Source organism: Mucor mucedo (genome assembly GCF_025094135.1).
Source record: "Mucor mucedo strain NRRL 3635 chromosome Unknown EV154scaffold_34, whole genome shotgun sequence".
NCBI lineage: Eukaryota > Fungi > Mucoromycota > Mucoromycetes > Mucorales > Mucoraceae > Mucor > Mucor mucedo.
This window is the reverse complement of record NW_026252318.1, coordinates 158,795-180,078: the sequence shown is the minus strand read 5'-3', so window position 1 is coordinate 180,078 and position 21,284 is coordinate 158,795. Positions and strand designations below refer to the sequence as shown.

At 37.8% G+C, this 21,284-nt stretch overlaps 8 protein-coding genes across 8 annotated transcripts; 3 read left to right on the top strand and 5 right to left on the bottom strand.

Moving 5' to 3' along the window:
• Window positions 1–525: 525 nt before the first annotated feature.
• Window positions 526–1,567, bottom strand: EV154DRAFT_505028 (uncharacterized protein). Its single transcript, XM_051601132.1, has 2 exons — window positions 1,098–1,567; window positions 526–1,031 (listed from the first exon to the last, which is right to left on the bottom strand). The coding sequence occupies exons 1-2, from the start codon at window positions 1,263–1,265 to the stop codon at window positions 657–659; spliced, it is 543 nt and encodes a 180-aa protein (XP_051458823.1). The 5' UTR covers window positions 1,266–1,567; the 3' UTR covers window positions 526–656.
• Window positions 1,568–5,318: 3,751 nt separating this feature from the next.
• Window positions 5,319–6,719, bottom strand: EV154DRAFT_480353 (uncharacterized protein; the record flags this gene model as incomplete). Its single annotated transcript, XM_051598325.1, has 4 exons — window positions 5,319–5,432; window positions 5,908–6,040; window positions 6,078–6,601; window positions 6,630–6,719. The coding sequence occupies 4 exons, from the start codon at window positions 6,717–6,719 to the stop codon at window positions 5,319–5,321; spliced, it is 861 nt and encodes a 286-aa protein (XP_051458822.1).
• A 3,058-nt stretch (window positions 6,720–9,777) lies between these two features.
• EV154DRAFT_418833 (P-loop containing nucleoside triphosphate hydrolase protein) lies at window positions 9,778–10,846 on the bottom strand (the record flags this gene model as incomplete). The annotated part of the gene is made up of 2 exons (XM_051595859.1): window positions 9,778–10,480; window positions 10,542–10,846. The coding sequence occupies 2 exons, from the start codon at window positions 10,844–10,846 to the stop codon at window positions 9,778–9,780; spliced, it is 1,008 nt and encodes a 335-aa protein (XP_051458821.1).
• A 1,050-nt stretch (window positions 10,847–11,896) lies between these two features.
• Window positions 11,897–13,500, top strand: EV154DRAFT_505015 (uncharacterized protein). Its single transcript, XM_051601131.1, has 6 exons — window positions 11,897–11,975; window positions 12,025–12,085; window positions 12,149–12,243; window positions 12,310–12,910; window positions 12,983–13,117; window positions 13,184–13,500. Exons 1-6 carry the CDS (start codon window positions 11,947–11,949, stop codon window positions 13,364–13,366), a joined length of 1,104 nt encoding a protein of 367 aa, XP_051458820.1. The 5' UTR covers window positions 11,897–11,946; the 3' UTR covers window positions 13,367–13,500.
• Window positions 13,362–14,315, bottom strand: EV154DRAFT_505010 (uncharacterized protein). The gene is made up of 3 exons (XM_051601130.1): window positions 14,136–14,315; window positions 13,700–14,052; window positions 13,362–13,631 (listed from the first exon to the last, which is right to left on the bottom strand). Exons 1-3 carry the CDS (start codon window positions 14,165–14,167, stop codon window positions 13,474–13,476), a joined length of 543 nt encoding a protein of 180 aa, XP_051458819.1. The 5' UTR covers window positions 14,168–14,315; the 3' UTR covers window positions 13,362–13,473.
• A 688-nt stretch (window positions 14,316–15,003) lies between these two features.
• EV154DRAFT_418741 (uncharacterized protein) lies at window positions 15,004–15,358 on the top strand (the record flags this gene model as incomplete). Its single annotated transcript, XM_051595849.1, has 2 exons — window positions 15,004–15,137; window positions 15,202–15,358. The coding sequence occupies 2 exons, from the start codon at window positions 15,004–15,006 to the stop codon at window positions 15,356–15,358; spliced, it is 291 nt and encodes a 96-aa protein (XP_051458818.1).
• Window positions 15,359–16,261: 903 nt separating this feature from the next.
• Window positions 16,262–18,091, bottom strand: EV154DRAFT_505004 (thioredoxin-like protein). Its single transcript, XM_051601129.1, has 3 exons — window positions 17,845–18,091; window positions 17,584–17,782; window positions 16,262–17,471 (listed from the first exon to the last, which is right to left on the bottom strand). Exons 1-3 carry the CDS (start codon window positions 18,032–18,034, stop codon window positions 16,361–16,363), a joined length of 1,500 nt encoding a protein of 499 aa, XP_051458817.1. The 5' UTR covers window positions 18,035–18,091; the 3' UTR covers window positions 16,262–16,360.
• A 918-nt stretch (window positions 18,092–19,009) lies between these two features.
• Window positions 19,010–21,219, top strand: EV154DRAFT_480347 (uncharacterized protein; the record flags this gene model as incomplete). Its single annotated transcript, XM_051598324.1, has 5 exons — window positions 19,010–19,050; window positions 19,391–20,111; window positions 20,205–20,378; window positions 20,446–21,034; window positions 21,095–21,219. 5 exons carry the CDS (start codon window positions 19,010–19,012, stop codon window positions 21,217–21,219), a joined length of 1,650 nt encoding a protein of 549 aa, XP_051458816.1.
• Between the last annotated feature and the right edge of the window lie 65 nt (window positions 21,220–21,284).

Below are 21,284 nucleotides of genomic sequence, written 5' to 3'. Positions count from 1 at the left end.
ATCATTTAATAGCTCTTAAGTTAGTTTGTATCTTGCTCTAATTCTCAAGTCTTTATAGGCTTGTTAGTTATGGAGTCGTAGGTTCTCTGAGCAGATATCAACCCTTTTTTTCTTTTTTGAGGCACATTGATGTCTTGGTAATATCCTTGTATAAATAATGTTTATCACATTGCGTATATTCGACTAACTTTTCGCGAGCGCCTTTTTGTTTAGAAACAAATATAATAGTTTGGTAAAGTTCTTATTTCTATCATCTTCATGTCACATTATATGAATGTATATGGAATAAATCTCTTTGTTTTGACATCTATTTCGCCTATCGCAGCTGACAGTCGTATACTCAGATACTCAAAGTGAAAACAAGGGTCTGTTTATACTCTGATAAATAATTTGGGTATGGACAAGATATTGCTAGAACACTTCAAATTTTTGAACACAATACTACTTCTCTCATTGAATACTTACATAACAAAAATTAAGAAAGAGATACAACATATTACTCCCGTCCAACCATAAAGCAAAACATTTGAAACAATAATAATTTTTTTATTTATATAAATAACCCGAAACAGTTAACTTGAGTGTGTGTGTGTGTGTGTGTGTGTGTGTGTGTGTATGTGTATGTGTATGTGTGTGTGTGGTTTTACATATGTGGGTTACCACGAGGACTTGCCCTTTCCTTTGGCTTTCTTTACGTTCGAGCGGCCAACATCGGTCTCCTCACGCTTTCTTTTTTCCTCATTAAATTCTTTGATACGATCGCCCCAATGCTGTTCATAATTTTCATCTTTAAAGCTGTCGTCCTCAGCATTTACAGTTTCAGGCTTGTTGTCTGGATCGAAGCCACCCAAGAACAAAATATCCTGCCACTTTTCGGCAGCTTCGTAACAATGATTGGTAGCCACTTTTCCAAAGTCTGGCCTAATCGTAATCTTCTTGTTCTTAAGGACTTGATCAGCCTCGGGAAGGAGCAAGGCAAGCTCTTGCTTATCCTTTTCTGAAAAAGCAGCCAGCCATTCCGGGATTAATTGCTACAATTAAAAAGGTTTGTTACGATTCGAACTTTTTCTTTTTCTTTGGATATAAACTAAACTTACCCTGAAGTTTACTTGGACCAATTGGCTGTCCTTGCTTTGCAATAATCGCTTAAGCTTATTATCTTGATTATCAGATGCCTTTTGAGTTTGGACAGGCTTGGTAGTTTCGACTTGTGCAATCTCCGTCTCTTCAACTTCATCATCCGTGTCAATGTAAATTGCATTCATCGGACCGTTTTTTTCTACTTCTTTTGTCTTACCAGGAGATCGCTTGGCTCTTGTAATGACAGCCTTTGTTGGTTTTGAAGAGCTTGCCGATGCTTCTATAGTCTTCGGAGTTAATGTCTTCCCACGCTTCTTTCTTGGCGCATCTTCCTCAATTTCATCCAAATCGTAGTCCTTGTAGGAGACAGAGGTTGAAGCGGCTCTTTTCTTCCTACCACTAGCCAAAGTCTTATGGGCGGGCTGATCATCCTCATCAGGTACAAACTCATCATTAGCATCGCATCGAGAATGACCAACAGAAACGTCGTTGCCAAAAGCTTGCTTATCTGCTAGACGTTTTGACTTTTTGATCGTGGGAGTATTAGATCCAGTAGCCTTGTATACCTTCTTTTTTGATCCCTTTGCCACGCCTTCAGGGTTGGATTTCGCCTTGGGTTTTCTACCCCTGCGGCCCTTCTCTCGTAAAGGTACTTCCACCGGTACTTCTACAGGTACTTCCACCGGTACTTCTACGGGTACTTCCACCGGTACTTTAACATGTACTTCAACAGGTACTTCTACAGGTACTTCCACCGGTACTTCTACGGGTACTTCCACCGGTACTTTAACATGTACTTCAACAGGTACTTCAACAGGTACTTCAACAGGTACTTCAACAGGTACTTCAACAGGTACTTCAACAGGTACTTCAACAGGTACTTCAACAGGTACTTCAACAGGTACTTCAACAGGTACTTCAACAGGTACTTCAACAGGTACTTCAACAGGTACTTCCACAGGTACTTCAACAGGTACTTCCACAGGTACTTCCACGGGTACTTCCATGGGTACTTCGGCAATAGGTGCTACAGTGGGTTCTACAGTGGGTACTACAGTGGGTTCTACAGTGGGTACTACAGTGGGTGCTACAGTGGGTACTACAATGGATGCTACAGTGGGTACTACAGTGGGTGCTTCATTAGGTGATTGGCCCGGGTTGTACACAGGTTTTTCAGAAGCAATTCCAGTGACCTGTTTGATGGCAAGGCTTTCGGCAGTAGGATTACCGGTAACTTTTTCGGTAGCAGACTTAACATCAATATCACCAGCAGCAGACTTGGCATAGATCTTATCAGCACCAATCTCAACATTCTTTTTGGAAGGCGATTCGGTAGATACACCATCAACCAGATCGAGAGACGCTTCAGCGACCTGTGTAATAGGCTCAGTTAGAGTAGGTTTTGCTGGGATACTAAACTCCATGTCCATAAGAAGAGATGCAGCACGGCTAGATGAGACCTTCTTTTTTGTCGATTCGGCAGGTGCGGGAAGCTCGAAAGGATTTCTGCTTGGAGTTGGAGTAGCAGCGCCAAAGACGTTTAGACCCCCAGATGAAAATAACCCGGACATCATGGAGTCAACTTCTGCATCAGCAGTATGATGAGCGGATGCTCTAGGCTCAGAATGAGCAGCTGGATCTGGCTCAGCAGGTGGCTCATAACCACTGTGTGTTACCGGTTGTGGGGATCCGCGAAGAGCTGGTTTGACATTAGCCTGGCTAAGAGCTTGAGGTCCATGCGTTTGAGAAGGTTCGGTACATGACACAGGTTCCAATACCTTTTGAACATGTTGTTCATTGTGAGAAGATGCATTCAATTCAGATTGGGAACTGAATGGGATTCCAAACTTAGGAACCAAACCGGGTTTAGAGGGAGAAACCAAATCAGGTTGACGATGATTGAACAGCCCAGGTTTAGGATTAATCAGGGGTGGGCGAGGAAGAAGACCAAGCGGTGGAAATCCTAATCGGGCAGGCATAAATGTGGATGAAGCCAATTGAGAAAATAATGGGAGATCAAGAGGTGGATGTACCAGTTGATTACGTGATGAAAGATCCATTTGGCTATGTGCTGGATGTTCCAGTTGATTATGGGATGTGTGTTCCGTTCCGGTAGTTGGAGATAGAACATTCTGATCCAAAGTGGGGTATACAAATTTGACATGATCATCCTCGATAGGAGATTGAAGCCCAGTATCGGTTCTGTGCACAGGCGAATAAAATCTTTGGCTGCATGAATCTGGTTCCATATGTGTTTGATATTCATTTTGAATTGGCGATTCAGGTTCCACTTTTATTACTGGAGGAGGCGAATCTAAAGGCTGAATGCGGCTTGGTTGAGTTGATGCTGCTGGTTCAGGTCGGATGGTTGATTCAGGCTCGAGTTTGACTTGAACAACTGGATCCTGTGGTTCATTGAAAGCTTCGGATTCGCATGGAACGTGTGATTCAATTGGGGTATCAAGGACTTCATCAGTAATTTGAGTTTGGCCGGGTACTTCTGAGTAACGGCTACCATGTGGCGGTAAAGTGGCAGATTCTTTTTGTAAAATGTCAGAAAAACTGCTGCTAGTGGTACTGGCAATATTTAAACCCCCTCCGTGCGCAGTTGTTGTCGCAGTTGAGTCGAGATCAACAGACGCATTTAAGTCAGGTTGACACTGCGGGGTATTTACAGCTGAGTTGTGTTTGGTGTCAGCATTGGTTGTAACAACAGATCGTTGATCTGTGCTTGAATGATCGGTAATGTCATTACGACCAAAGTCTATTATATGAAATGAAGACTTAATCAACCGCGCCTGGTTTTTGCATGGGAATGTAAAAAAAGAAAAAAAAAAAACTATACCTTTCAAGTTTGTAATAGGAGTAGACATACTTGTTCTTTATCCACAATAAAGCTGCGTGAAGAAGAAGAAGAAGAAAAAAAAAAGGGAAGGCGTCAATAAATCACAAGTAAAAAAATGGCTACGTCACAAACTTTTTTTTTTTTTTTTTTTTTTTTTTTGTATGGGAAAATCATGCATAATGCTTTAATTGCTTAAATAAATCATCGTCTGGATGCATAGTCCAGTTCATAAAATATATCCATCCTTCACTATACTTGAATGTATCCCTTAATCATTCATATGGATCAATATAAAATTCATAAGTAGCATTCATTTGGACACTTGTGAACAAGATCTTTCCTTGATGAATTTGTTTACTTTTGATGATCAACATCTATTTTTTTGCGCCAATCTATAGATGTGGCTTTGATAAGATATATTTTTTGGTATAAGCATTAACGTTATAGTGATAACTTTTACTTTTTCCTTACCAATCAATGTAGTGAACAATGCTCCCACCTCTACCCGTTTATATTGTCTGTTTATGCGCCTTTTTTCAAACCAAAGCTCTTACAAAAAAACGCGTTTAAGAATGTGTTCTGAAGACATCATTGTTTTTACTGTATATTTTGTAATAAATAGTGCATGATCGTTCTAGAAACATCCACTACTACTTTTTACTGCGAAAAAAGATCTACTGCTTGATTAGGTTAAATTAAATGTCAGCCTGTCAGAAATAAACCTTATATTACACAAATCGCTCTATATGATTTCAGGTATTTTTTTATCGCGAATATACACTGCTTTTTGTATACTTGTTTGTATACTCGTGTATCTAAGCTTATTTTAAAAGGGGATCATTCCATTAATAGTAATGGATCTTTTTACTACGTTGATTGTGTGTATCTCCGCTTAATTTGAAGTTAAGTTTTTTAGGGTTTTTTTTTCCTGTTAATTTACATTCTTTCACTGTTGCATATGTATTCAAGATTGAGAAAAAACTGGTTTGAGAGGTCAGTTAAAGCTGCCACTTAGAGCCAATGAAACGATTTCGTCAAAAAATTGCATCCCCATGAATGGGTGGATATGCAAAGTTAATCTGTTACAGCCTTACTTCATTTAGGAATCTACTTGAAGATGAATTCGTCATAAGATTGAACCGCCACAGTAAGTGAAGTCAAATCTTATGCGCAATAGTTTCTCCCATCTTAAAAAACAGCGGCATGCATAATTCCTCTAATGCCGATGAGTGACCTGATTCAGGGACAGGGGAGAAGAAAATATTTATTCCAAATATAGTAATCCTAGAACTTTTAACTTTTTTTCTTCTCAATACCTTTATTTTAATCATTAAAAATCAATAATAATAAAACAAAGAAGTTTATTATTCATATGATTCAAACAAGAAATATTTTATTCTGTCAATTCAATAACAATAACTTGGGCCTCAGTAAGTACCATAAGTGTATCATCTAGCAGTAGCTTAGCGCCAATACCATCCACATCGTTATCGGGTTCAAATGTAGGCTTTTTAATCGTCACAAACAATATTGTTCCTCATGTGATGATTAGGCTGCATTTTTGGAAATAGAAAATCCTGTAAATCCTGTAAATAGAACACCCGATAATACCTTCAGAAGAAGACGTTGAAACTTGTACATTCTAATACTCTTCAATTAACTTCTAATAAAAGGACCTAATTTATTTCTTATTCACTTTGACATAATATCAAATCTTTATGATATAACTGAATAGTCCGCACTTCTTCGGGATATGGTACAACAACCACTTCCTAATATATTTTTGTCTTTCTTAAAAGATAGTTTTATTTGAGTTAAAAACTCATATCTATTTACAATAATGATATGTGGAATGATGATGGAATGATTATGATCGAAAATAAAAATAAAAAATCATAATAGCAATAGACATAATCATTCTATAGGATGGGTATCAAAGTAGTTTCGAAGAGCAGGATGATACCATCCATTTCCTAATTTACAAACCCAAAGGAATCTTCTGTGGTAAGCTCGTTATTATCAGTAACTGAAGGGAAGGGGGAATCAAGGATACTATCTTCAATTAAAGTATCTGAACCGGTTTCCAACATTTGAAGATTGTAGTGTGGAGATATACTATTTTTCTGTAGTTTTCTTGGAGGAGTATAGTTACCACGTTTGAGACAAAAGGTGTTGCATGGTGCGAGGCAGAGGTGCCAGCCCTGGATCACTAAATCTGTCGCTGGTTGCGTTGTTCCATTTATTTGTTTGGGAAATATTTGATTGAATAATATGGGCAGAGTCTTCAATACCATTTTCAAATTGGAAGAGTGTTTTGAAGAATGCCAATGATTTGGTGGCGTTATTTAACTCCCCGATGCAACTTGGGAACAAAATTTGGTTTTGTAAGATGCCAACATGCAAACCGTGACCAACATTGGCCACTGTTGAGAAATAAGCCCTTAAGACCGAAATTTGAACAATCCACGAAAAGCAAATGTCGCCATAACTAACACTGTTCAAGGAATTGTCAATACTCTTTCCTTCTCTCAACAACTTTGCCTCATCGTCTGTAAGCTTGGTAATATCAGCATCGGGAAGGTAGACTTCAGCACCACCAATGTCAAACTCTGATTCCTTGCAGTCGAAAATGAATCGGATGCCAGTCTTTGATTGTAGAATCTGTTGGTACAGTCTCTCTTTTCTTCACTCGAATTAGATTAACATTAATTGCAAATAGAGACTTAAAAATAGGTGGCCATATTTGATCAGTATAATCACTTTCACTAATGTTATCAGGATACTCTTGTCGCATAATAAAAAATATCTCCGGTTTCATTTATTGCTTTTTTTAATTCATGTAAATTGGGATTAAAGAAACTTAAAATGAGAAGCTTATAGTTAACAATATGATTATTATAAGCTTGAGATCGAAATCATCCTGTTTTGCTGATCATGGCTTCTTGTTGCTTGCAATTGTAACTTGTCTATGATTTTAATAAATTATGTTGGGTTTTAAAACATTAAGCTGGCTTTATTTTATCAGTAGCACAGTGTAACCAGCATCGTTTGGCAAATGCATGAATAACAGACGTTATGTATAGTAGGTGATTCCAAGTTTCGGTTGCTTCCGTCTATTATGTGTATGTCAATTTTTGTTATATATAAGAGGGAGACCGGCGTCGCTTGATGAGGATTCTGTTTTTTCTGCAACAGTAGAAGAGGTATGACCGCTTAAATTGAAAGGACATTAGTAGCCGACCTGAGATCAGCTCCCATCCTAATTGGCACGACATTTACCATATCCCCCACCAGGTGAGATAAAGCTCGTAAATTGATTTTGATCCGTCATGTCTTGTAACGCTACTTGAGTTCACTTTTCAACATCCTTTTAATGCATACACTCATCCCTTGATTGCCAGTTGTCCGAATGGGCACAATAAAAAAGGGCGTGTCTGTACGCTAAAAGTAAATTGGTAAGCTCTCTTTTAAAACAGGTGAAAGGAAATGAAGTATTTACCTTGAATAACTTGATCACGTCGGACCACAAACCAGACATAGTCATCACATTCTAACTCTGATTCTGTTCTCTTTGCTTTCTGAGAAGGTGTAACAACCCGTCGAAATCTTCTGTTCATTGGACGCGTTCTTTTGTTTAATGAGACGCATGTCCTTTTGACTGTTGTTTAAGAGTTGTTTTTGGAGGAGGAATGAAGTGTTTGAGACGAGGGTTTTCTACTTGACGCCGCACTCTTGTTGTTGTTACGTGAGTGTGCTGTTTAATTGATAGAGCTCTTTCTAAAAGTTGGTCAACAGTTTGAAATGGGTTTATTAAATACTTTGAAGGTTTGAACTGGGTAGTCAATTAGACTGTTCTGTCTTATAAAATTCTTTTTACTAAAAGGAATGAATGCCACTTTGTCGACTTTATTATGGACGTTGCGACGTTTTATACCAGTCATAATGCTTAAGAATCACTTTAAAATCCCGCATACAAAAAAAAAACCCCTCTCAAGAAATATTTAATTTTTTAAATTCAGTTTTATTTATGCAAAAAAAAAAAAAAAAAAAAAAGAAAAAAAAGTTTAAAATATAAAATTAAAGGGGGCATTGGTCTAATGAGTCTACCCTTCCAGTGCTAAAACTCTGGAGAGAATCCGCCACTAATTGATCATTGGTAATCTACTCGTCTCGTGCGTATCGTCTCGTGCGTACCTGTTGCTGATCGTATCTGTTGCTGGCCAATGATCAACCAATGAAAAACCCTCTCGCTTGTTTCAAACACGCCCGGAGGCAGGAAAGAGATTAGAACCGCCGCCACCCAAAAGACCCCACCGCAGATTTGCTGGCAAGACAAAACTACGGCACTTTTGCTGGCTAGACAGAAGCTGGATAAAGAAAAAAAGTCGAGAGTTGGTAGAAAATGTGCCCTTTATATACCTTTTTCATTCAAAAATTATTTTTCTAGAAGTGACTTTCCGTGACTTGGCATGATGTAAAGATGGACACTTTTCCTAAAATGAAAGAGTAAACAAAAGCACATGAAAGAACACAGTAAAAAAATTTCTTGTTTTTGAAGTTTTCAAAATCAATTTTACTTAATTGAGTGATGTAAAAAGTAACAAAAGGAAAGATTCATGCTTTAAACTTTAATCGGGTATGATTTCCATTCATATACAAGGTGAAATGGGTGGCATACTTTGCTGTACACTGCATTGTTTACTACAATATGTACCACACAAATGAATTTCTTTGATTAGTGACTGGTCTTGCTGCACAGTGGCTTCAAAAAATTGAAGTTCACGGAAAAATAAAGCAAAAAAGAGAAGAAAAGGTAAACAAAAGTGAGAGAGGACATTAAAGGCCTTATGTCGACATTGACATTTAGGAAACACTAAAAGAATAAAAAGACCACCTCCAACACTTGTACAACTCAGCAACATTATGTATAATGTCAACCATGGTTACATTTCTTGCACTAATTGAGACTTTATTTTCTAAAGGGTTTCTTTGGGAGGGATTTTTGTCCTGATGCTGCTACTTCTGCTAATAATATTGCAGCTATGTTGCAGAAAGCAAATCATAGTTTTATGAATTTTAACTCCCAGGAGAGCGGGACTTACAAATTATGTGCTCAGGTTTTACGACTTGACATCCGTAAGACACAGAAATGCGCCTCCAGGTTTTTTTTTTTACGGTTCTGATTAACGACACGTTTAGTTGTATTTTCAGTCTGGTTTGTGGTAATTCAAGCGCATAAAAGAGCCAAGGAGACACAATGACGTGACATGGTTAGGTCCATGTGCTTGCTAAATTTAAGGTTATTAGGTCTTTTTGACGTGTGTAACATGTGTCCTTATGCACACTCTGTTAAAATGAATCGTGTGTAATATATAGTAGAAAAGAATAAAGATATTTATTAATAAAGCAAACAAAGAAGAAAAAAAAAGATAAAGAGAGAGTCTTTCGAATAATACTATCCAACGATAAAAAAGGTGAACAGTTACAACCAGCAAAAGAGAAAAGGAGAGAGGTATAAAAGAAGGAAGAAATGCAAAGTGATAGTATGAAAGGTTGTTTGTTGTTGTTGTTGTTTAGAAACCAGAATTTTCCATGGCTTTATCCATCCAATCTTTCAAGATGGAGGTACTATTGATCATTTCGATGATTTCTGTCTCTTGCACGTTCAATTGAATCTTTCTTGTACGATCTTCTTTACTCTTACCCAGTGTAAGAATACTATTTGTCTCTAATACGGATAATAAATCTGTTAATTCAGTTCTAGATACAGCTGTAATGGAAGAGGTCTTTTCAGAGCATAAAGTACTGTATTGTTCACGGAACTAATTTGAAAATAAGATGAGTAAATATCGTCACAATCTTACAAAATACCCACTTACTCTGCCAATGGTTAACAAATCCTTCTTGTTTACTTTTGTGGTGGATGAACGAATCATGACAATAATCACACCCAAGACAATCTTTTGCTGTAAATTCAACTGTTTCAATTTCTGTACATTGGAATTACCAAACACCGAACTCAAGACTCTTGAGACATGAGCGACATTGACCATGGGTGGGGGGACCACGGGAGTAGCTGTATTTGATTTCTGCTCACCCAAGACGGAGGCATTGGCTAACTTCTTTTTTTGATCTGCTTCAGCCAGCTCGATGGCCTGTCGACAGACATCCAAAGCAGTTCTTAAATCACCCATAGAGGAAGCGACTTTTCTTGCACAGAACTCGATGGCCATGGGTTGAATAAGAGGAGGAGCAGCACCTTCTGCGGGTTTAGGAGAAGGGCCAAAAGGGTTTTCGGGGTCTTCGATGAGGGAGAACAAACGATCTCTGATGATACTGGAAATTTCAGAGACTTGGTAAGGGTTAAAGTTTAATAATTGAGGTTGACAATTCTTTGCTCTTAAACGAGGCAGAATACGGTCTGTTAAATCTAAAGCATTGGCAATACCGATCAAGACAAGACGAGAAGTAGGTAAAGAAGCCCATTCAAAGATCTTGTAAAGAACATCTTGATCTCTTGTTATTAATGAATCGATTTCATCCAAGATCACCACACTATCATGAAATAGGAAATAAGCCATTTGTGTGTGTAACAAGAGAGATATTATATACGTACTTTAATACATTTTTTTTAGCATTGATTAACTCTTCTGCTTGTTTTACAACATCAGATTGAATGGGTGTCTTTGCATTGGGTCTTAATTCTTCCACTAATTTAGCATAGATTTGTTTGGGTTCTCTGACACTCATACAATTGACGACAACCGTCTTAACTTTGTGAGTACGTAAAGCAAGAACATCGTCTTCGACAAGACGCATGACTTCTGTTAACATGGCGGTTTTACCAGTACCTGGCATACCTGAAATGTATAAACAACCAGGTTGGTTATCCAATACATGGGTTTTCCAGAAATCCATCATTTGCTTTCGTTCGTCACCTCTGCCGATTAATCGGGAAGGGATGGCTGTACGTCTAAATACTGCTTTGGCTTTTTGGTACAGGTTTTCTGGTGCTTTGGCGTTCGTGTTGGTTTTCGATTTCAAGTAGATGGTGGATTTACTACTAGGAGATTTAACTAATTTAAAAAAATAACGCAATTTATGTTATAAAACACGGAATACAGTCTTATTGTTTTTTTTTTCTTTTACGTTGAGCAAGTTGAAGCTCCTTTGTGATATTTCGAACATTTTGTGGTGTTTCTGGTAACACAGCTTTAATCGCTTTTCTTTTTGGGCTGGTTGATACAGGCTGGTTCTCCAAATCGTCAATATTCTTTCTCTTTGTTCCTAATGTGCTTTTCTTTTTAGTTTGTAGTTCAAAGACACTATTAAAAGTACTGTTCATGTTTACCCCCTAATTCTCTAACGGGTGAAGCAGATTTGTTTGATCTTGTGCGTCTCAACATTGGGGTTTTTTCTTAAATAGTGTGGGATAAAGAAAAAGAATGAAAATTTTTTAGTGTGCGAAGCAGGGCCCGACTGAAACCAAAATGGACAAAAAACTGACTACGCGCCGTTTTGGTGGTGGTAAGTGGGGGGTTGAGGGGGGGGGGGGAGGGGGACACGCACTACATGCACTCATTTTGGGTGTAGTGAGTGTAGAAACGACGTTTAAAAGAGCGATCCAATCATTTTAAATCACGTTCATCGATGGGGTACTAGATATTGATTTCCCGGTTCCGATGTTGTTTATATAAAGCGTGTTGTATTGCCTGTGCGCACACACAGATCTTTTTTATTGTAAAAATCTCATGATAATCCATGCGATCTGAGTCTGATGACTCTCATCTGTTGCTTGTGATTCTCTGAGCTTTCGATTCCATATTAGAGTTTTTGTTGGGTTGTTTTTTTTTAATGTTCAGGTACATTGTTACACTCAAGACAACGCACACACACGTGAAAAAAAAAAATAAAGAGAGCCTTTTACTTTAAAAATCAGAACTTTTTTTTTTCTTCTGTTTGTTTGTTCTTTACACTTTTTTTTTTACCCGCAAAAAAAACCACACTTTTCTTTTATAAATATGACTGTTGCCGCTAGAAAGCCTGTTAGGTAAGATTTTATTTGGATCTCGGTGATAGAATACCAACGATTCCTTTAGAGTTTGGGTAGATGGTTGTTTTGACATGATGCACTATGGTCATGCCAATGCTTTAAGACAGGTAAAGTGGTCAAAATCCATGTTTATTTGAACATAAAATAACTCAACTGTAATCTATCACTAGGCCAAGGAGATGGGTGATATTCTTGTTGTCGGTGTGCATTCCGATGCAGAAATCGAGAAAAATAAGGGTCCAACAGTAATGAAGGAAAAAGAGCGGTAAAATAAAGGGTGCAGTGTAAACAATAGGAAACATAAATAGTGACTCTTTCTTTATTTTACCAGTTATGCTGCTGTCGCTGCTTGTAAATGGGCTGATGAAGTTGTTCCTAACGCACCTTACAATACCACGGTCGAATGTCTCAAGGAATACAATATTGATTTCTGTGTTCATGGTGATGATATCACAACCATGGCTGATGGTACGGATTGTTATCAAGCTGTCAAGGATGCTGGTCTTTACAAAGAGTGTAAGCGTACACAAGGTGTTTCTACCACCGAATTAGTCGGTCGCATGTTACTCATGACAAAGAACCATCATAATCATCGTAAAAACTCCATTGGCAGTGATCTCTCTGGTGTCGATACCCAAGACGTTGGCTCTTTCAGCACACCCGCCAAAGTCTCTCACTTCTTACCCACTTCCAAGCGCATTGTGCAATTCTCCAAGGGTATTGAACCCAAAGAAAACGACAAGGTCATTTATGTCGATGGTACTTTTGATCTCTTCCATGTCGGTCATATTGAATTTTTGAAGCGCGCCAAAGAGTTGGGTGACTTTTTGGTGGTTGGTATCCATGATGATCAAACCGTGAATGCTATCAAGGGTGTGAATTATCCTTTGATGAACTTGCACGAGCGTGCTTTAAGTGTCTTGGCCTGTCGCGTAAGCAGTTTAAAACTGAGTGGTTTTGTGCTTTATATACTCATTTCTATTTTTTTTTTTTTATATATGTAGTATGTTGATGAAGTGATTATTGGCGCTCCTTATAGTGTGACTGAAGATGTCTTGACCAAGGAATATAACGTTAATATGGTTGTTCATGGTAACACCGTGACTGAACCTGATGTCGATGGTAGTGATCCCTATGCCGTAAGTATTAAAGTTTAATTTTTTTGTGGTCCTTACCATAACAGAAAACTAAGAAAATCTCCATAGTTACCAAAACAACGTAAGCTCTATGTGGAGATTGAAAACCCAAACAACACGATTACGACACAGGGTATCATTGAACGCATCATCGAAAACCGATTTATCTTTGAAGAAAGACAAAAGAGAAAGAATGCAAAGGCCCTTTTAGAAGCCGAGAAAGAAGCCGAGGAAAAGAGTCTCCAAAAATAAGAAAAGAACAATGCCTCTTTGTTATAATGTATATAAACCAACCATCCCTTAAATATATAACTTTTTTTTTTTTTTAATACTGTAAAAGCGTTTTTATGTAATTCATACTAGACTAGAATAAAGAGGTGACTAGTTAAAAGAAGGATACAAGCAACAGAAAGTATCCAAGGATCCACTAAACTTTTTGAGCCATGTGAACTGATATTATCCGAACCATCGGTTGCGTTCGGAGTCATCGTCACTAGACTAGTGACGGTTGTATGCGCTACATCATGTAAAATTAAATCATTAAAAATCTCGGTTATGATAAACTAAGTTATTTTTACTCCTTACTCGTCATCAAGGAAGGGCCCAAAGTATTGATAGGAAAATTGGTTAACGGAGGTGTGGAAACACCCGTGGTCTGTACTGAAGGTGCCATGGAAGTTCCTGTAGGTAATGCGGACAGACCATTTGTTAATAGTGAAGAAATAGCTGCACTTGGTAACCCGCTCAGCCCAGTCAAGGGTAGGGTACTCAGCTGGCTTGCAAGAGCACCGAGTTCCGTAGGAATCATACCACCAAAGAAAGAAATCAAGTATGGCAAGATCTCGTCTACAGGAGGTAATCCTGCAGTAGTCGCAACAACAGTATGAGCACCCGTAGCAGTAACAGCAGCAGTGATACTATTATGAGCAGCTGTGGTAGTAGGTGTAGATGGCTTATGGATAGATGGAGTTGGTGTTGGTTTTTTCGTAGTAATAGTAATCCCAGTTTTTTCATCGTCTAGGTCTTCAAAGGTAGCACCCGGCCAATGAACATTAATACATCCTGTGTAGCAGGAATCGCCACTTTTTCCAGAACAATTGTCTATGCAGTCTCTGGCACTGTTCACTAAAATATAAGGGATGTTTTCCAAAAAAGGGTAATTTAACACATGAAGGAAAAAAATGTAATAAATGAAATCTATATTTATATATTATTTTGTGTCACGAACAATTACATACCACAATTATTCAAGCACAAAGTATCTGCAGGGTCACAAACACAACGCGCCCAGGCGACCTGGGAGACCATGATGGAGACCATTGCTGAGACAGCGAAGATTCTTTTGTAATGCATTGTTCTTTTTGGGTTAAAAAAGAAGAAATTATGTTAATAGAAGGAAAACAAGGCATAAACAAAAGAAAATAGAGGCCTTTATATTGAAAGGATTCTAAGGAGGGAGGGGAGCGAACAACGGCATAGTTAAAATAAACACAATATTTATTATGAATAATATAGGTTTTCATTTAAACTAGTAACATTTAAGAAAAAAAGTTTTTTTGGGCCAGAAAAAACCCCCACTCCCTGATTATTTTCTTTTTCTATTTTTCATGTGTACCGAGAATTGGATATAAACGTTACACGAGTAATATCTACAAAGATCGACCAAATGAACGCACTTGGAAAGACTGGTGTAGCCTCTAATGTGTCACCAACTTTATTGCACACTCTCTATTGTTTTAATTGATTTATTTTAAAGAAAAAAAAAAAAAGATTCTTACTTCTTTCTTCTCTGTATAAACATATTTTTTTTTTCTTTAAAGAAACAACCCATCACATTCCCTTTTTTTTTTCTTGAAAGAATCAATTTCCGTTCCTTTTTCACATACAACATGATGTTCAAATCTACAGCTATCTTCTTGACCCTTACTGCCGCATTAGAATTAGTCTTGGCTAGTTCAGTTTCTATTACTTCCCCCGAGGCCAAAGCCATTTGGGAAGCTGGATCAACTGTAGAAATCAAGTGGTAAATTCCCCAAGAATGACAGCACAGTTAAATCATGAATATTCTAACTCTTTTGTCAACGCAGGGATGTCAATGAAGCTGCTAGTGGCCCTATTCGTATTCAATACGCTTCAGGTCCTTCTCAGGAATTAACCGTGAATGGTTTGATTGCCGATAACGTCGTTGCTTCTCGTGGAAAGTATTTATGGAAGATTCCTACCGATATTAAGCCCAAGAAATAGTATGTTTCCTATTCTACACATCTTTTACAATATCCTTATGCTAACCAGTTTATTATCTTAGTGTTATCGAGGCTGGTCCCAGTGATAAAGATCTTTCCTTTGCAGGTAAATACCTCGTTCTTTTTTATTATTATTTTCATTTATATATTAGCAATATATAAAAAAAACGGAACTTGTAACTGATACATAATTAATTTTAGGTTACATTACCATCAAGAACAAGAAGTCGACTACCAAAAAGACTACCACTAAAAAGACCACCACTAAAAAGACCACCAAGAAGACCACCAAGAAGCCTGTTAAAAAGACTACCAAGAAGTCTACCAAAAAGACCACCAAGAAGACCACCAAGAAGACCACCAAGAAGACCACCAAGAAGACCACCAAGAAGACCACCAAGAAGACTACCAAGAAGACTACCAAAAAGTCTGTTACCAAGAAGGAGACCAAGGGAGCTAAGCCCTCTGCTGTCTGTATTGGTTATCCTACCGAAGACGAGACTGCTGAAGAACAAAAGGTCCGTTGTCACTCTATTCCTAAAGTCGAAAGTCAAAACAAGAAGAGTACAAAGGTGAAGAAGACCAGCAAGAAGACTACCAAGAAGTCTACTACCAAGAAGCCCAAGAAGACTACCAAGAAGACTACTAAAGCTGTTACTGCCTAAATAAATAACAGCCTTATTTTTTTGCCCCTCCTCCAAAGAAAAACTAGAAAGTTTACATGAATCTTGTTCCCCCTTCTAAATGAAATTATGCAAAAAAAAAGAAAGACCAAAAAAAAAACCAAAAAAAGCGGGCAAAAAGCATTACACCTGTTTCATTTCTATATTTGTTAAACTTCTCTATTTTGTAACCTAAAATAAACCTCTTGTACAACATTGAACAATAATTAAAAATTTACAACTTTTTTTTTTTTTCATGTATAATAAATGCTTTATTTCTGATGTGAAGGTTTATGCGTCAAAAAAAGAGTGGTGGGGGGAATAACAAAGGAAAGAAAAATTTACAATTCGTCGTGAGTGGCAACAGGTTCCTTTTCTTGGATCTTTTCTTCTTCAGCAGCTTCAGGAGCAATGACGATCTTTGTGTTCTTGGAGCTATGCTTGCTAATGAAGTCGGTAAGATCCTCAACAGAACGATCACCATCATAATCGATCATTTCGTTAGTACCAGCCTTGAAGAACTTGAGGGTAGGGAAGCCAGAGACATCAAAGCCAGCTTCTTCGGGAATATCGTTCTCGGTACCATCTAATTTAGCAATCACGATGGAATCATCTTGAGCAGCCACGGCCTCACCCAATTGGGTCCAGATAGGCTCTAAACGCTTACAGTGACCACACCAGGGAGCATAGACTTCAACAAATACATCCTTGGACTTATCAAGTACAATATCCTTGAACTCGTCAGCCACAACCACCTTGACAGGTCCCTTGTTATCAACGGGAGGTTCGGCAGATTTGATGGTAGCCTTGATCTTACCATGAACATAATCATCAAGGAAAGGTTCCAAGTTTTCAAAGCTGACATCCTTGGTTTGTTCAAGAGGGAACTTGGCTCCGGAGTCTAAATGTTGAATAGCAAAAGCAGGCCATTGTTCCTTAAGACCCAAGTTGGAAGCATGGGAACCAAACTTGTTGGCATCAATATGAACAAAGTTAATCTTTCCCTTGTACTTTTGAGCTAAAGGTGTAGCCATCTCAATCAACTTTTTGGCGACCTCTAAATCATCATGGAAGATATAGGCAAGAGGAAGTCCTGATTCGGCATAGGATTGGAAGTTGGAAGCATCAATGGCGTCCAAGATAGGAACAGAGTTGGTCTTGATGAACTCTTCAATCTCTTCAGCCTTGAATTCACCAGCTAAATCATTACGTCCTTCATCGAATTGCTTGTACACAACAAGGGCAGGGAATTCAGAAACATTTTGTTCCTTGGCTAAAGCTTCATCAGTAACAATACCAAAGAGGTAATCATCACGAAGCTTGTTGGCAACAGCGGTCAAAGCTTCCTTGGATGCTTCATCCTTGGCAAAACCAACGATAACAACACGGTCAGAGGTAGAGAAATCACCAAAGTTGGTGGCATCCAATTGAGTAACGGGAGGGGAAGCTTGCCTAAGATAAATGTATAAGTGATCGGCTCCACACATCTATTACCATATACACACACAGACACACACACACACAAAGAAAAAAAAAACGCGTCTTGGCTCATTATAAAACTTACTTTTGCATATAGCTGACGATACCATCAGCCTTACGAGCACCCTTATAATCAGAGGTCTCACCATTTCTGAAGACCTTGAGGGTAGGGTAACCACGGACATCGTACTTTTGACAAAGGTCTTGGTTTTCGGTACAATCGACCTTGGCAATCTTGATCTCCTTGTCCTTGAGTGTAGTGGCGGCAATTTCGTATTCAGGAGCTACATGAGGAAAGTATGTTTAGTTACAATGAGGTGGTAATAAATAGAGAAATCAAACTCACCAAGGGCTTTACAATGACCACACCAAGGGGCAAAGAATTCAACCAACATCAAGTCTTGGTCAAGTACTTCTTTGTCAAAGTTCTTGTCAGACAAGGTGAGGACATCACTGGCTTCGTCGGCCAAGACAGAGTGTGTAAGTGCAGAGAAAGTGGCGGCGATAGCAGCGAATAAGAATGTCTTTCTAACCATGTTTTTTAGATTGAGGAATAATAATAATAAAAAAAAAAAAGTAAAAACTGAAAAGCGTAAAAATGCGGATTATATATACAAGTTACCAAAGTGACGATTTGTGTTGGAACATGATTGGATGGTTTAAGGTGATTGGGACTTGTCAAATGAAAAAGTAGCGCTAAGATTGAATTATAAATTAAATTTTAAGCTAATAGGTGACACAGTGCCAATGAGATTTATTTTTACACATTTACCTCCAAACCGCCCACATGTAAATCTTTTATGCAGTACAAAAGCATTTGCTTTCTTAAGCTTTTATGAATGTTAAATAAATGTTCCATTGGGATATTTTCGGTTCCTTTAATGACATTAGCCAACTTTGCCTCTCTATTCTACAGAGCTTTATTTGTTTTAACAATGCCCCATAACGGCTGAGCGTACATGTTACACAAGTCATGTATCCGCAGTTGAATAATGACATGATTAATCATACGGCAGATAGAGGTGTTATTATGATACCAATACATTTTCACACCACTCAAATTTCTAGGCTATCATATAGCTTTGGGAGGTCGTCGTGTAAATATTTTTGAATATTAGGATGAAATTTCACATCAGTGATATGTGCTAATGAGTGAAAATATGCCATTAGTAATAATTCTAATTATAAAAAAGGTGTCTTTAAATGTAACATGTCTTTAAATGTAACATAAAGTTCGAATGCGTGATGAACACATATTCATCATATAATGGGCAACGTCGAGAAGTTTGTCTCCCAGCTTCACACACACACACACACACACACACACAGAGAGAGAGAGATTCTTGTAGCAACATCTTCTGTTATTAACGATCCCGCTTTATTGCAACTTCTAGACACGTGGGCATAAGAGAACTAATGTACGTGACTTCAGAAAGATACAATAAAAGGAAAGTTTTCTCTAATAGTTAAATCTTCTCTGGCTATTTACTACCACTGCTGCAAGCTCACACATGAAGTTGTCAAATGGTGTCACTTGTTTGGATTTGCTGCAGTAAGTGATTATCGATATGGTGGCTCAGAACTCTCAAAAACTTAGGGCAGCAAGTAATCGAGGCGTCCATTGACAATCCCTTCTACTCTCGATAGGGTAACTAAACGAAATAAATAAAGCCCCTAAAATTTGAAAATAAAGAAAATTGCACGCTATTTCATCTAATTGGTTAAAAATGAATGATTGATTATGCAAAAAAGAATATATACAAAGAAGAAAGGGGGAGAGATAGATTTTATTGTAAGTCAAAAAGATAATATGTATTTCATTTCTCCTATTCATAAACATATATCCCCTACAACACTCCTTTCTTTTTTTTTTATATGATATAAATTACAAGCAGAAAAATAAAGGGACTTGCCAATGCTCTTCATTCATCTTATTTAATTCTTATGGAACCAAATAACTATCCTTATTTTCCACCTCATTACACTGAATCCTCTCCTCCTAACAATAATAATGAAATGACTAGTTTACGGGTCATACAAAGTGATACAGAACAACGAAACAGTGTCTTATTAATCACAGAACCCAAAGATTTAGAAAAACTATTCGATACCAATCGAACATTGGAACAAGATATCTGTTTCCCACCCAATGGTAGACCTTCATCTAGCAGTATCACATTGGATCCACAAGGAGGAGAAGAAGATATGAAGGCACAACATCGTATGACCAAAAGAGATAGCTGTGGAAGCTCTATGGATGGATTAAACTTGAGCGCACTTTCATTGTTTACTGAAATCACCCAAAGTCCAGCCCATTCGCCGTTACCCAAGCAACATCTTTATTATGGCGGCACACGAGAAAAATTGTTGAGCCTGTATGGAGACAACAGTCGAGATGATTCCCATAATCATCATCACCAACAAAAGAAGTTGTCAATGTTACCGCTGGAAGATCGATTTATTTACTATCATATAGACACTGGGTGTATCAAGGGCAAATACCTTTCAGATTTAAAATTGCCTCATATGTCATTAGAAGATTTGTTACTAAAAGAGAATTATTGGATTGATATTACATGCCCGACAAATGAGGAAATGAAAGCCATCAGCAAAGTAAGGAGGTCATTATCTTTTAAATGAAAAAAAAATATACATGTATATTTATATATAAAAAAAAACTAATATGCTCTATTTACAAATAAAAAGGTATTTAATATCCATCCGTTAACTACAGAAGACATCATGTCACATGAGATTCGGGAGAAGTGTGATGTTTTTCGCCATTACATGTTTGTATGTTATCGCGCATTTTTACACGATGCGCAACAATTGAGACCAGTGACATTTTACAATATTGTGACGAAAAAGCATATTTTGACAGTAAGTGTAATCATAAAACTGCTCCTCCCCATCCCACATTGGCTGACACAAAACTATGTATTTTCAGTTTCACTTCGATCACGTGCCACATGTACGACATGTGCAGCAGCGAGTCAGTCAGTTACAGGATTATATCGAAGTGGTGCCAGACTGGATTAACTATGCTATTATGGATGAAATCACTGATAGTTTTGCACCCATGATTCAACAGATTGAATCCGAGGTTGACTCGATTGATGATTTAGTGTTACTGTATAAGTCCGATCAGTCTGATATGGTGTTACGTATCGGCACATGTCGAAAGAAGGTGATTCAGATGGTGCGTTTACTAGGCACCAAAGTGGAAGTGGTGAGAGGCTTGATGAAGCGTATCGAAGAAAGAACAACGGAAGGCGAGCTCGTGTCGAATGATCCCAATGTCACTAAAATATACCCTGATGTTGGCTTATACTTGGGTGATGTGCAAGATCATATTCTAACCATGCTTCAGAATTTGAACCATTACGAGACGGTATTGGCTAGATCTGAATCGAATTATTTAGCACGTATCTCTATTGAATTAACCCAGACTTCAAATTCCACAAATCATGTCATTGGTAGATTGACCATATTTGCAACCGTACTATTACCAATGAATTTGGTTACTGGTTTATGGGGTGAGTTTTTCTTTTTTGCGTGTCATGTGATGTATTTATTGACTTTTTTCCCGTTGTTAGGTATGAATGTAAAGGTACCAGGAAAAGACTATGATAACTTGATTTATTTCTTTTGGATTGTGCTAAGTTTGGCTGTATTTGCTATTCTATCCTTGACGTTGGCAAAAAGATTAAAACTGATATAAATGCTAAAAACAAATAATAATTACGGAGCCCTAAATATGTCTGCGTCATGAATAAGTTAATTAGA